The sequence below is a fragment of the Haliaeetus leucocephalus genome, unplaced genomic scaffold (genome assembly GCF_000737465.1).
Source record: "Haliaeetus leucocephalus isolate CR32 unplaced genomic scaffold, Haliaeetus_leucocephalus-4.0 Scaffold406, whole genome shotgun sequence".
Taxonomy (NCBI): domain Eukaryota; kingdom Metazoa; phylum Chordata; class Aves; order Accipitriformes; family Accipitridae; genus Haliaeetus; species Haliaeetus leucocephalus.
Genome location: NW_010972842.1, coordinates 1010791 through 1026996, shown reverse-complemented (window position 1 = coordinate 1026996; position 16206 = coordinate 1010791). Strand labels below are relative to the sequence as shown.

The following is a 16206-nucleotide window of genomic DNA, read 5'->3' as shown; positions in this document are numbered from 1 at the left end:
ACCTGTTAAATTACAATAGCCATTAAATAGCTGTTCTGAGCTAAGATGTCAATACATATCCAAGAACATAACAAAAATTTTAAAACATTACACAGAACATTTTTGGTAGTGCCAGCAGCAGCAATGGAGAAGAAAGCCTTGTAGATTCTTCCCTTTGATCAAGGCTTTTTCAATGTATTTCTTACTGGCTAATATGCACTAAAGAGGGGATAACTGTAATTGAATAAAAATGTAAGTTTTAACACTCTAACATCCCCTCTTCTTTTTGCTCACAAAGTAAACATCACTTCTAAAACTTATTCCAGTAATGTTGACCCCTGCAATTCTGCATAGAGCACTGCTTGAGTGTCCAGAATAAATGTCAGGACAAGGATCTGGCTTTGCTCTTTCAGAGCATCTTCAGCTGAGGCTCTGATGTAAATACATCACAAAAACTACAGCACCACTTCTCACAGCAGCCTCTTCTAATAGATACAAGCAAGAGGGAAAGCTGAGGAACAGTTTAGCTAACTCATCTGTGCTGATTCAAAAATAAAGTAAGAACAGAAATGTGCCGTATCTCCTAACTGCTAATGTTGTTCCTTAGCCACAAAGAGTAAATGGTTAGTCCTTTTGTATACAGCCTTTGATCCATTGTGCCTGGATTAACTACCTGCTTTGCAGGTATGTGCATAGTCAGCTCCATCCTAAAGCTCAGCAAAAACTGAATCTTCCCATGTTCCAGGAAGGTCACCTTGTTCTTGCGTCTGAGTGCCAGGCTGCCTCAACCATGGGACTAGCTAGCATTGTTTCCTAGCTGGTTTGCAGTGTGAAGGGTTTCTCTTCTTTCCCTCGCTGGCCGTCTCTCCTGTTTTGGTCAAACTGCTCCAATGTGAATAGCTGCAGTGTTCTGAAACATGAAAACTGAGAAGATGGCTGTAAGTGCCCCTTCCTGGTCACTGCAGTCTTATCATCCCTGTTTGGTGGTCACACTTGCATACTAAGAAGCTGATCTTGCAGTCCTTTTGCAAGAAAAACTCCCCATTGACTGGTATGTCTTTGTATTAAAAAATTTACTGGATATGCAGAGCAGCAGTTCTGAACAAAGGAATTTAGTCATTTTTCTTTTAGTTTTCCCCTTCAAAAATGCCCTAAGGCGGTCATCTATTTCAGTCAATGGAAGGCTGAAAATGTTCAATCAAAAAAAAATCTATTTTTGAGCAATAGAAACATAAAAGACATCTAAAACCACAAATATTATTTTTGTACACATTGAGGACCAGATTTCTTCACATTTCGTTGACCTTTTTGTTAACTCTTTGCTTGCCAGCTTTTTGCCTGGAGCAATTTTTGACAGTGAAGGAATTTGTGTTTATTAAGGAATGCATGCTTATGATCCCTTAGTTATATTAGTGGGGGAGGAGGAGGAGAGTCACATATACAAGTGTTATGTGTAAAAGACATATAGAAACTTCAAGTATATTTCCATTTATAAGTTTCATTTACATCAGCAATTTTGCAATTAAAAGAGTAAAAAGTAAGTTCAATTAATATTTTGAAAGTGAAATCCAACTTAATTTATATGAATGATTTGCACAGTAGCTTACAAATAGCTAAACAAAGTTAATTCTACTTAATTTCTGTGGCCATTTAAAATACAGTTTGTCTCTTCCCATGCTTCTTTCTTCAGATCTGACCAAGAAGTAGCAGTTAAAAAATAATCATGTAATATCTTTTTCATATTTTTATTTTTGTTGATAGTTTGAGGCTTTAAAAATTTTCTAGTCAGACCAACAAGTCAAAGAATTCCAATGGAAAACAAAAATTGAAAGATGTGTTAAAATTAAAAGTACATATGAGTTATTTAAGAGTAAAAAAACCTCATAGGAATTTTGCATGAATGTTATGTCGAAATGAAAGGTAAATATATAATGGTTTGGAAATATCCAGTGAGTTTATCCAAAGAAACTTAACTCTGATCTGTAGCAATGCCAAGCAATAAATGTGTATTAATGTTGATAGCTGCTTAGTCTTTGCAGCTCCAGAAAAAATTAAATTGATTTTTAAAAATTCAATATGGTTTATGTAACTCAAAGTCTGGCTTTTTTCTTTCTATTATTATTTCCAGTTTGACTAAAACATAAGATACAGAAATTCTGCAAAAAAAAGTTTTATATTTTACAAAAGTGCATAGGGAAATAAGTAGGATGAGTTAGAATATTAAATGATGACGATAATGAACAAGTGGGCTTACTTGAGAATTGGAAGGATGATTCACTAAAATAGAATTTCAGCAGCGTGTAAAAGGTATATTGGTGCCATAAAAGACAAGAATGAGAACTGGTCAGAGAGCTGCATTGAGCTATAAACGGGGACACCCAGGAGATTTGGAATTACATATCCAGACACATCACGTTATGACTCAGGCAAAAGCCTTGCTGTAGAACATTAACACCTGAGAATCACATCTAGAATAATCTAATGAGCAATACATAACTTTTTGAGCAGCCTATACCAGAAAGATGAATTAAGTGGAGGGAAATTAAATGAAGGCAAACGCCAAACATTGATAAGGGACTTAGGAGCTGAGTTATGAAGAAAGCTGGGAAGAATTGTGTGACAAATACAGTGTTTTTAACATGATATATATGAAAAATATGAACACCAAGAAAGAAACAATTGTTACAAGAAGAAAATAAGTTATCCTTGTAATTATGGTGATATTGAGAATATTAAGTAGAATATCATAACAATTCTTCGTAGAGAATATGAAGCAACAGGGATATATTGTCCCAAAGAAAGTGATATAATCCCCATCATTTGATTCGTTTAAATTGAGACTTGGCAAAACATTAGTGAAGTTATTGTACAGTAGGTCATGATCCTGTATTGGCAGGGGATGGACAAAATGACCTAGCAGGTCTTTTCCCTCTCAATCTTCTTTGATTCTAAAAGGCTCTAAGTCAGATGTTTCCATCATTTGTCTAGGAGATCAGCAGAGCTCAGAGCTACCACAGGGAGACCCGTAAGGGTGAGGGTGAATGTAGACTTGGCTAATAAAATATCAGAAGCCCGTAACAGTCAAGAAATTCTTTCTCTTTTATCATTATAAATATATATGTATCTTCTTTTCAGGGTTCAGTGTGAATGACTGCACAGAAAACTAAATTTTAAGACATTGAAAGGCAAAATAAGTGTAGAGGTCACTACTGCAGAGGGATCAGGCTGGAGTAGCAGCAAAAGAAAATGTACAGTCCCCTGCCATCAACTTTTTGAAAATGCAGGTCTCAAAGGTAAGAGAGTAGCAGGATTTCAGGCACAAACTTTTTTTTTTCTTGATTACCATTCACATAGAAACAAGTTTTTGAAGAAAAGCTCCTGCCAAAAGCTTCATTGCTGCCCGTCTATGCTGTTTCCAGTCTTCTTTTAACACTTGGCAGCGATAGAAAGTAATGTTTGAGAAATAATCTAAATTCAAAGAAAGCTATTTCATTTGAAGGTGTTCAGGAAAATTCAATACCCTGATGACAATTAGGGTTTCTTGTTATGAAGGCAGGAGGTGGTGAGACAGGATAGCAAATAGTGGTTATAAAGGTCTGTAATGCCCGGGTGTGTTGTGACCATAGGGTCTGACCATCAGCCCTAGATTTCACTGAGGGCTTCCTACCTCCACTCTATATCAGCAGTGTGCTCAAAGGCATTGGGTGTCAGCCTAACGGTGCGTGAATGGGACAACTAAATACCTCTGCCGACACCACCATTACGGCTGTGTGTCATGCTGACCTTGTATAGCAGTGGCCAGCCTAAAGCACAAGTGTAAAAAGACATAGAGGAAGGGCAGCATCAGTAAGCCTCCAGCTGATAACCTACAGAAGTGGAGATGGCTGTGCACGTAGCCACCCTATTTCGCCTCCTTCTGAAGCTGAGGAGGAAGCCCTATGATTTGCTGCCAGCTTCATCTGAGGGAAAGATTGTGTTAGTTCTTTCTTAAACTGACTTCATGTGTAGATCCGATGTTCATGCCAGACAAAATGTTAGACTTATAAAAGGGAGACTGTTAGACACATACAATACCTGTAACAATGTAAGGAGATAGAGCTGATGAGGTTTTTGCTGAAAAAAACCCTGCCTTACAAATCTCTTAGATTTCTTTGAGGCAGTCACTGAGCATATGGAAAAACTGGAGGCAGATTGCACAGTTCACTGGGATTCCAATAGGCTTTTAGAAATTTCCCTTACCAAAGGTGGCTAAAGAGGACGACGGTGCAGAATAAGAGAGCTCCTCACGAGGATTGGTATCAGGCTGAAAAATAGGAAACTAAAAGTAGGGATAAATGGTCAGTTTTCTCAATGAAATTAGAATAGAATAGAATAGAATAGAATAGAATAGAACAGAACAGAATAGAATAGAATAGAAAAGAATAGACTATTTCAGTTGGACGGGACCTATAACAATCATCTAGTCCAACTGCCTGACCAGTTCAGGGCAGACCAAGTTAAAGCATGTTATTGAAGGCATTGTCCAAATGCCTGTTAAACACTGACAGACTTGCGGCATCTACCACCTCTCTAGGAAGCCTGTTCCAGTGTTTGACCACCCTCTCGGTAAAGAAATGCTTCCTAATGCCCAGTCTAAACCTCTCCTGGCGCAGCTTTGAACCATTCCCACGTGTCCTGTCACTGGACATCAGGGAGAAGAGACCAGCACCTCCCTCTCCACTTCCCCTCCTCAGGGAGCTGTAGAGAGCAATGAGGTCGCTTCTCAGCCTCCTTTTCTCCAAACTAGACAAGCCCAAACTCCTTAGCCGCTCCACATAGGACATTCCTTCCAGCCCTTTCACCAGCTTTGTTGCCCTCCTCTGGACACATTCAAGGACCTTCACATCCTTCTTAAATTGTGGGGCCCAGAACTGCACACAGTGTTCAAGGTGAGGCTGCACCAACGCTGAATACAGCGGGATAATCACCTCTTTTGACCGGCTGGTTATACTCTGTTTGATCACCCCAGGATGCAGTTTGCCCTCTCGACTGCCAGGGCACACTGCTGGCTCATATTGAGCCTGCTGTCAGCCAGCACCCCCAGATCCCTTTCTGCAGGGCTGCTCGCCAGCCACTCCTCTCCCAGTTTATACTTGTGCCCGGCATTACTCCATCCTAGGTGCAGAATCCTCCATTTTGACTTGTTAAATTTCTTCCCATTAATCATTGCCCAATGCTCCAATCTATCTAGATCCATTTTTGCCATTAGCAAAATCCCAGAGGTATCACTGGATGCTCTGAATGTTCAGAAATAGCCTCTAAAAACTGTAGAGGGGAAAGTAACAGAATTTGCTGGTTATTGAAGGTAGTATAACTGAAGGGTCTCATGACAATGACTGAGCAGTTAAAAAATGGCAGATGAAATTCACTGTCAGCAAAATTATGTGATATACTTGGGGGAACACATTTCTAACTTTATACAATATTGGCAGAGGCTCTTAAAGAACTAGATGTTACCACTTAGGAAAGGGTTTTGAAGCTGAAAAGTTCTCTAAGATGGCAAATCCAATGGTCAGTGCTGTCAAACTAACAGAAACAATATTAGAAACAAACTACGCAGAAAACAAGGTAATGTCATGCATTAAATTCAGTGTATTCATACCTCAAATATTGAGTCCTTCTTGTCTATCTGTGTAAAAACAACACTGCAGATATGGAAAGGTGCTAAAAAGAACAGCAAAGGTAGTTGAAGGTATACCATGACTTCTTCATGAGGATCAAGTAAACAGACAAAATTCTCCATCCTGGAGAAAAGACACCTCGGGCAAGATAGGATAGAGGTATGTGTAAAAGATGCATGGAGTGAAGAAGGCGAAGAGAAAACACTTCATACTTTTCATTAGTTAAGAAGTAGGACTGTCATGTCCATGATGAAATGACCACAGGACAAGCTCAGAACAAACAAAAGGAAAACATTTTCACTTATGTCTAAACTGTGGTATTTTTTGTCAGAGGATTACGGAGAGAGGAAAAGGTTACATAGGTTTGAAAAGTCACTGGGCTAACTAATGGAAAAACATCAGGGGCTATAATTTACAAAGATACCATATCTCTGACTCAGGAATTACCTGAGCCACAGATTCCTCGATGCTGGGATTGTTTCCTGGAGGAGTATGATTGCTTTCTGGAGATGTCCTTTGACTCTTATCTAGGCTTCTACTACCACTGGCTGCTGAAGACTGGATACTGAGCCAGAAAGATGTCTGGTGTGATCCACTATGGTCATTTATTACATTCTTATGAGGAAACAGAGAAGAGCATCTGTGGGGGGATGGGATTGTTTCCTGTGCAGGGTACATCGCCAAAACCTTTAACAATCAGCCAACTGTATAAGGCCTCAGTGCGCCGGAACAGTACTAGCCTTACCAAAGGTATTCATATATCCCAACAGCTACTGAAAATCCTTCCGTTTCCTGAAAACCCACCCAGTTGCCACAAATTTCATTAAGCTTTAACATGACCAGTAGGACAAGAAAATTATTTGGCTTCTCTTACAGAACGAAATTTTTTTCAAACTTGAAGATCCTTAGCAAGCCATGCAGCTCCCACGTTCTCTGTGCCATAAAAAGAGGAGAGAACTGGCTTTGACATAGCTTTCAAAGGCCAGAAAAATTGTTGCACAGGAGTCACTGAAGCACAGAGAGGTTAAAAATAAATGTGTTTCTTAACTTGTGGCATTAATGGTTAGCAACCAACAGCAAACACATCAGAAGACTAATAGGCATTTCAGCTCAAGAGGACATCTTTAAATGCTTCCAAAATTATTTTATTTTCGGGAATTCAGTAAGGGTGGCTTTTATATTGAGGATAATGGGGTCCATCCCCACCAGAACTTAATAACCTCGCTGAAATCTTTCTTTGTCCTCCTGTCATAGCTACTGCATGTCACTATCAATGACATGCAGTAGCAGCATAACCCAAAGGAAATAGCATGCAAGGAAGAAACAATGAAGGCAGCTCATAGGAAGTTCTAACATGTTACAATACATAGCAGATTTTCTTTTTTTTTTTTTTTTTTTAAACTAATGCTTAAAGGCATTGCGAAGTTCATGTGTATTTGCAAACCTGCAGAGTAACCTTTGGAGAATTTTACTGGCTAACCCCAACCTTGCAGAGACAAAGATGTGGCACCTTGGGCTGAACATGGAAAGGAGTACATAGGACAAAGTCACAAAGTCTTTTGAAAGTAACAGCTATTTTTTCTACTTTCCAATGTATAACGACTAGATATTGCACCTTATTAGCATTCTCTTAATAAGGAATAGCCTATACCCACTTATATTCTATGATATTGTTCTATTTGACTTTTGGTGTGTTTTTTGAATGTGTACATGCACACTCATGTAAATACATGCACATTTTCCACCCAAGATAAAATGCATTGGAGCCACCACTGGTTTACAATCTAAACTACATTTATTAGCTAACGTAATCTTGTGGTGTAATTCTAAGAAGAATGTTTCCATAACAGAAGTGCCGCTGCCTTTCGGTAGGGCATGTGCTCCTTGGTCAGCATGGGGGTTTGAAAATTCCACATCAGTGCCTCTTCCTGCCTTCAGCATCAATGGCACATTCAGGATTACAGGACATAAAATCCCAATAATTTATTCAAAGGAATATTTTAACACAATAGCAGATATCAGAGACTATAATATGATTAATAGAGAACTTCAAATCATCAGCTCTGGGTACCCTCAGCTGTCACAGCACTTGCCAGTGTGGAGAGTGTTCAGAACCTGCCAGGAGTTTTTGATCCTCCGAGTATTTGTCCCTGAGTCCTTGACATTAATCCATCCTCTGGACTACCACAAAAAAAAAGAGTATTTTCTGTTTTTTTTAAATAAAAGACAATCTAATCTCTTAGCCTGAAAAACATGCTAAAATGTCAACATTATCTTTTTTTTTTTTAACTTATTTTCTCTATTTTCTTCAATTGTACATCTGCATATATGGTGGTTTTGCAATAATTTCATGAATCACTCCTTGATATCTTACAGACTAGCAACAATCCTCAATTCATAACTGAGAAACATTGCCTTACAGCACTCAAAGTGGAAATGAAGACAGCACATAGCCAATTAGTATATTAAAATGCTGATAAGTAGTGTCAATTTTGTTAATGAAAATGTTAGGGACTCTGAATATTATTTATAGGCTTCTCTTTTAAAATATTATAGTTGATGTAAATCTGCTGGATATTGACACTAAATGTGTAATTTGATTTGAAAAGTTTCTTTTTAGCTTGGGAGGAATCTGTTTATATGCTGAGATTTAGGTTTCCAGCCCACAGAGCCAAAACCAGAAGATCTGGTAGTTACCAGTACAATGGCAGCTCTTCTGTGTGAGGGCTGCTGGGGCCAAGATGATCCCACTGTGCTGGGCAGTTCAGCCCTTGGGAAAGGGCTCCTCAGCGCTGTTTGAAGGAAGGAAATTTCACCAGCATTCTAGAGTCCAGAGATGAATGAGGTAGCTCTTCAATTTAGTTTACTATTTTCTTCCATTTATATAACTCACTAATCAATACAGCTAGTTATGTTTGAAAATGTAAAAGCATGCATATTAATAATACAGCCTGTAAGGATACATGCTTAAAGAACTGCATAACTCCATACAAGAAATTCATGCCCTCCACCACCACCAATAAACACACAGCCCTTTGATCAATAGACTTGATACTGTCAAGACAAGAGTATCCTGTCCAGCTCAAACAAATGGAAGAAGTAACCTCTCTTTCCTGATTTGTAGCATCACGTCATGAAGTCCCTGATTCAGCAAAGCAGCAGGATTAGTTTACATTAAATGCCTGGGGCTATACATAGCCTAGAGATGGTGAGGAAGGCTCCACACAGCACAGTCCTCTCCATCTTCATTCCCACAGCTTACCTCACAAGATAGTCCACTTTTGCTGACAGTCTGCACGCATCCTGATCAAAACTAGGTGTACTGCCAGAAACTCTGATTCTGGATCCCTCCAGGGGCTGCTTCGCTGCCCAAGCTGACCACGTACGACCTTTGCAGCCCTCCCACGGCCAGACCATGGACACCACCGCACTGCAAGCACAGTGACACACTAGCACAGAAGCACTTCATTAAAATCAAAAGGCACAACCTGTGGTACCCTCTGGAGTTCCCACTTCCACCCAGAAGCAATCACCCTCATGTTGGTGGGGATGCCTCAGCACCACGGGGACAAGGACAGGCGGCTTCCTGACCCAAAGCGGGCCTCCTGCAGTCCCTTGGGTGTCCCTTCAGTACGGGCTTTAGGACCTCCTGGTCAATGCAATGCAATGTTCTCCATGATCTCTGTTAGAATAAGGGTCTTCCGGATGAATGGAGAACAAATTCAAGTTTCACAGGCCCTCTAATGAAAATACACTGTATCCAGTACAGAGTACAAATTCAGATCACACAAGTTTGACAGTCTCTCCTTACCCTAAGTATATCTAAAACAGTGTTATGAAACCATTGAGTTCAATAACTGTACAAAACCCCATGCTATTTCATTAAATAAATTTTAAAAAAATCATAGTTTGGGTTTAAGCTTCTTAACTCTTCTGATTTTTTTCAGTCTCAGAAGAACCAAAAGCTTATTTCAGAAGAGAGAATGTTTGAGATACTATTGTATTCACATAATTTGAGGAAGTGAGGCATTAAGAAAAACAGAAAAGAGCATAATACTAACAAAAATACCTTAATTGTACGTACAATCACACTACTTGTTAGGGGCTGCATCTCTGAAGTATTTTTACACCAAGTATTAAGCTTCTTTAGGCCAAATATTAAGGGAGGAGGGGAAGAGGAAGTAACACATTCAATAAATGGGCATATACAGTTGATAAAAGCTGCTGATGACATGAATAGTTATGCCATGTTGTCCCAAAGAGGCCTTGCACTCTAATACATTAGGAGGGACCTTTGCATAGGAAAAAAATGCTCTAGACCATGGGCTAACCTGGCAGCAGCCAACGACAGAAATTGAGAACAAGGCAGGATCCTGTCATTCTTACATTTTCGCTGAGAAATCTGTAACAAGGTGTGCAGCAGACCTGCTACCAGAAGCACAATTGCTACATATTAAATAAGATGAAGAGCACAAAAATTCCTCCAGCAGACAGGCTAAACTACACAGTGTGAATACCTGCTGGCCAGTTTTAAGTTCCTGACATTTCTCAACTTTTCAATAGCTGACTTTCCTGCTTCTAGGTTCTTCTCCATCTCCCTGTCTCTGTAGCAACGGGAGTCCTGGAAATGAACCTGAAGTATCTCTTTTATCTTCTTTTTGTGACCTCCAGCAGGCAAAAGATCAGCTGTGCAAAAATTGTTCCTTAATCTCTGCAACTATATGCTGAAGTAATGCTCAAAGTGATACAAGGGGTTTGTTGTTATAGTTTAACAAACTCCAAGAGATTACATGCAATCTACAAGTATTGAATCTAATAATCTGGGATTTTTATTTTTTTATTATTATGGGGTTTTTTACATATGTAAGAGCTTTCTGATACTCTGTAGCCTGCTGGGCAAATGTAAAGTACCATCTCCACCTCATGGTAACACAATTTCTTTTCAAATAGAGAGCTATAAGAGGTTTTATCATTGGCCTAATGTATTTTCTCCATAGCCTTGCTCTCAGAAACGATGGTGCTTTGTCTACAGAAACTTGCCTGGGGCCATGTCCAGCAATGAGAACATTTCAACACTAACAGTTAATAGTTCAGAAACAATCACATGGTTAACAATTTGAGACAATCTAAACAATAGATGCTGCTGTCAGGTTCACCAGAATACACAGGTATTTTAAAAACACTTTTAATGCACCCCAAGTATTTCCTCCTTTTATTCTAACGTAACAACTTCAGGCATTGAGCATAACACCACTGTCTAAGGGGGCCCTACCCTGACAAATACGTTTATTTGTGATGTCTTGCTTGCTTGCTCGAGATCTCTTTTCCCTCATGGCAGGTGCTGATATGACAAGGTGGATGGATAGATTCAGTGTTGAGTTATGTTATGGAGTAAATGCTGATATATACTTCTTGCATTCAGAGCTCACTTCTCAGGACACTTGATCGCTCGTAATTCTACTCCAATCTATGATGTTGTAAAAATGATATATATAATTTTGCAGCTTCCTTGCTAGAAAGTTATAACATCTGCAAAAACTGTCAAACTTTAACCTGGACAAGGTTATAAATATTATTTTGTGAATACAGCAAACTGCTTTAGAGGAACAAAACCCTGATGTTTTTACCCTCCTCTTGTTACGCATGCTTCATTTTTGTCTTCTCAACTCTGAAGAGTCATGGCATATGAATAGAAAAGCATCTCCCCGGGTAGCTGAAAAGACTTAGGGATTGTCGATACTATGTACAGTTTCTCATTACTCATATTCAAAGCTTAGAGAGTGAACAAGGGTTTACATGCAGGGCACACATCCCAATTTTAAAACTAGGATATGTGCCTGCAAGTCCGAGAAAGAGAGAAACAGAAAAATGTCTGAAACTTTTATTTAATATAGGTAGGACAAGTGTCCTGCAGTAGACTGGAAAGAAATATAAGCAAATGCCACCTAACTTCTCATTCTGGGTGGTGTTGATATGGTATGTGCATGGCACCAGGTAGAATTTTCCTCTCAACTCACCAGCAATCAGCCATGGAGTGAGACTCAAAGTGCTAGAGAAGAGGATCAAAGCCTCTGCCTACCCATAGTTATGACCATTTAAATGAGTCCTAAGACCAGGAGTTTAAATCTTAGTGACGAGGTTTTAATAAATGCCACCACTGATGCATAGTTATGACGTTTAAGCTACCAGTTTGAGTACGAAATTGGCAGCATCAGGCTAATAACATCAGTTATGGGGATCTTGTACATTCTTTATATGCCTCGCTATTTGCCTTCCCCCTGGGTCTATCTCTTCTCTCTTATTATTCTCCTCGAGTAATATTCTTCTGTGCTGGACTGACAGGGATAACAGGCCAATACTTTTTACTCAGAGAGTTTCCTTCTTGTTCTTCTTCTGGGATACAGTTTATTTTCCCATGACTGCCACAAAATGGAAGTTTGGCCTCCTAAATTACTGGATCTTACGACAAACTAGAAGGCCATTTACCTTCACGTACCAGGGCCCCTTCAAGCACTGTGCTGCTCTTGCCTCACTGCACTTTGACTGTCTATTAGGTTGCTTCTGTTAGATTTCTGAAAGATTTTCTCCTCATCTCTTTCACCTTTCAGTCTTTGAGCATGAACCCACAGGGCTGCCTGGAAGGAATGCGCAGAGGGTCCTGAGGACAAGCAGAATTACTCTCAAGAGAAGACTAAATGCCACCCAACTGCTCTCTGCTGATGGAAGCGGAGATCAGTGCTCCTGTCTTGGCATTCTAGAAACCTTGGACCTAATTAACTAATTACGTGATTCATAACACATACACTGTTGTGTTATGAATAAACATCAAGGTTTAAATACATATATATATATATAAATAAACATCAGTAGAAGAAACATCAGTTACTGAGGTCTTAAGATTTATTCTGTATTAATTATAGCTGCTACCTTTTACACAGTGCTATGATTTAGGATCCTCCTTGTTCACCTGTCTCAAGGTACCTATCACTAACAGGTTCTTTATGGAAACACACTTTAGTAATGGTCTCTCGCATTTATGTACAAAGCACTGCTTTCTAAGGGGGTTGCAACCTGTGACACATTACACCTTTTTACAGAGAAAAGCAGCACTGTGCAATAGGTTACAAAGTGAGAAACCCCATGGATGTATTTTCTTGCAATAGTAGACTCTAACCAATTCATCTGGAGTTTGGTTAGGGTACAGGGCTCAGCACTCTTACTCCTGCTAAAACTACCATGTAATCTGTGACAATTGCAATGAAACTCAATCTTAGGTTTATGTTTCATCCAAACAATAAGTCAGCAATGCATAATGTCTCACAGCTCCCTATAATAACAGTGGTACTTTCTTAACATAATGAACTAACCACCTGCTAAATCACTTCCAGAGCAGCATACAGCACCTAGACTGTCCTTCTTTATGTCTCACATTCATAAAATACCTTTCATAAGTCCTGACAAGATCATAGGGCATGCGTGGCATGATAACATAGTATGCTATTTTATGCAGTGTACAATAATATACATAGATGTATACATCTGCTTGCTAAGCACTGCTCAGGCATAATTCACTGGAATGATCTGTTTTCACTGAGTTAAAATTTTAAGGAACAACCCAACAAGATGTGGGGTATACTGGATTTAATCTGGCAATATTAAAACACAGGTGCAGTTACTTCGGCACCAACAGACATTTCCTTAATACCAGTAGACATTTAGAGTGGCACATTCATAGAAAATGCTGTGTTTAAAACATCAAGTTCTAGAATAGAATGTTCCCAAGAAACCTTTTTTACATTACAGGGATTGACCTTCCTTTTTCAAGATCTGCTGTAATACTTTGCCCAAAATGGCACATAAGTCTGTTTCAAAAATATTACAGACTTTTGTTTACTAAAAAAAAAGAAATTCACACTGAAAACCAAAACTGAATGAAATGAAGCTGCAAAAATAATTTTGATACAACTATCAGTGATTTTCCTGTACAACTGATATTTGATAAAATTTCAGAAGAGTTGAATAAAGATATGAAATTTACAAAATATTTCTAAAACTTTTAAACAAAATGCTTATGTAAGCATATCTTAAGTCACTAGTCAAATGAAAGAATATCAAATATTTTTGAAGACACTCTGATATCAAACTACAGTTCATGTTCTGATTAAAAAGATAAAATATATGCATGAAAACCATAAACATATTAATAGATAGCAAATCACTAATAGTGATACAAATAAATACTCAACTAACATACATAGTTATATGCATATACCATGATATTTATACAATCTTATAGAAAGTTTATGTATTATTGCATTTTGAGGATATATGTTTGCTATTTAATGAACAACATCACTTCATTTTGATGAAAAAATTAAAATAATGTTTTTGGATGTTGGTATGGGTTTTGTTTGTTTTCTTTACCCAAAAAAGATTTTGACAGAAGACTGGTATTTTAAACTCTGATAACAGCAAACATATATATGTTTTTTTCCTAGATTATATCCTAGATTATTTTATGGCTGTCTATAAGTGTGGGTTTTTTCCAAAACTTACATCTTTATGTATCAAGGACCAGTTTTTGATTTTGTTTACATCAGTAGAAATCTGTTGCGGTCAGTGAAGTTATTCATTGGATTTAATGGCATTTAATTCAGGAACATTCTGCAGTGTCTTGGTTTATGACAGCTATATAAAAGTTTCCAAAAGCTGCCCACATTTCCTATCAAAGGACCCTACAACACTTTTGCATTAGACAGAGAATCATTGATACTCTAATTATAAAAGCATACTTACTAGTAAAACTGCTCCAGGATTTCTACATCACAGCTTATCCACTGAATCAAAGATCCTTTTCTCCTATCATGTTGATTCGCAAAACTTACACTTGTCATTACTGCCTGTAGATGTAGTTTGGGATAATTGAAAGCAAAATTCAGAATTTCAGAATCTCCTTTTCCTTCCTCTCCCTTTTTTAACATTTACTTTTCAATGCTTTGCTTACAGCCTGTAACAAATACTGCTACCATGCTGGCTAAAAACTCTATGCATAACAGCTAATTGGCTATCTAAGACATCTTCTTTCAGCAAGCAATGGTTATTGAATAGAATACAGTGGTATTCTTGGGAAGGAAAAAAGAGAATAATGGGCACTAGAATGACAATACAAGAAGAGGAGAAATCTCAGATTAGCCCAAACTCCCAGGCCCTAATCACTGACAGAAGAATCTGGTAAATCAGGGAAAAAGACATCAATCCATTCAAACAGGATTAAAGGTTTAAACTGAAAACCAACAAACTTGTTAGCCTTTGTGGGAAAAATTTGCATTGGGATTTTTTTAGAGGTGAAACAGACAACTAAAATATTTCCAAATGTCTATTCAGTACCTCATGAAAGTGGAGAAAACTATACCACAGAAAGTAAAATCAGTGTAAAAGCTTAAGTAAACTGATTCATGGGAGAATGTTGCAGGGTGCAATGACCTGTTAATCACTAATATTTAAAGTTGTAAGATTAATGGCATAAAAATAAATATTTATTACTAAAAAAATATTTGTCAATGAAAACATGTGTTTGTTAACAAATCCGTATATGTTTCTTTTTTAGTCTTTCATTACTCAGGCTAGAATTACATACTTCAAATGGCGGACAGTTGCCAGTGCTCTTTGCACCTGAAAAAAAGCTGAGTGAAACCACTGTGACAGAGATTTCCTTTCTGATTACAGAAGACAGTTACCAAATTCATTTTCTCCCTTTATTTGGTGGGAAAGGAAGAGACAGGTGGCATACAGTATGGTTTATGTTATCCTTTCTTCTCTTAACATAGTGATTATAATTTAAAAGAATATGTAATAAAAAAATTACAATAGAATTTCTACGGCATGAGCAATAGTCCATCTACACCAGCCTTGTATCATTGTTGCTGACGCTGTTCCAAACGAAATTTTATTACAACTATTCTAAAAAGAAAAAGGGCCGGTTTGTAATACAGCTTTTTCTATTTTAATGAATAGATAAGTAAATCAATTTTTAGTCAAATTATTAACCATAACACCTGATTTCTGTACATTATTTGACATATATTTGTGTTTTTTCTTACTGCTAGAAAGCTTTGAAAAAGAGGTTTAGAAATCATGATTTTGATACCAATTTCTTTCACAGGAGCAATTGTTTATCAGGAGTAAATACCACTGTCATTTGCTAGTTACTGGTATTTTTATAATTATTGGCAATGCTGAAGTCATTCCAGTTGTGAAATTTCTGCTAATGACACCCATAACTTAGAATAATTATTTGATTTACAAGTATCTTTCCTTTGCTAATAGTCTCTCTAGATATTCTCAAGGAAGCTTTTTTCCCAATAAATGCACTGTAGTATACATCTTATTTATTAAATTTACAGTGGACTTCTTCAATCCTAGTCAGCATATACAGTATGCCACAAATTTAAATAATGACATTCTATGTGGGACTTGTTATTGGGCTGGGGATATTTGACCTGGAATGCCATTAACTTAACTTATACATTTTAAAATCACGTTTGAAATGCTGCAAAACTAAGATTGT

General features: G+C 37.9%; 1 protein-coding gene across 1 annotated transcript in view; it reads right to left on the bottom strand.

The window, feature by feature from the left end:
- TFEC (transcription factor EC) overlaps positions 1–9056 on the bottom strand; it is a 106440-nt gene extending 97384 nt beyond the window's left edge. The window contains exons 1-3 of the mRNA XM_010574106.1: positions 8902–9056; positions 6087–6234; positions 4219–4282 (exon numbers count right to left, since the gene is read on the bottom strand). Of these exons, the coding sequence (XP_010572408.1) occupies positions 4219–4282; positions 6087–6234; positions 8902–9056 (367 nt within the window). The remainder of the gene's footprint in view (positions 1–4218; positions 4283–6086; positions 6235–8901) is intronic.
- Between the last annotated feature and the right edge of the window lie 7150 nt (positions 9057–16206).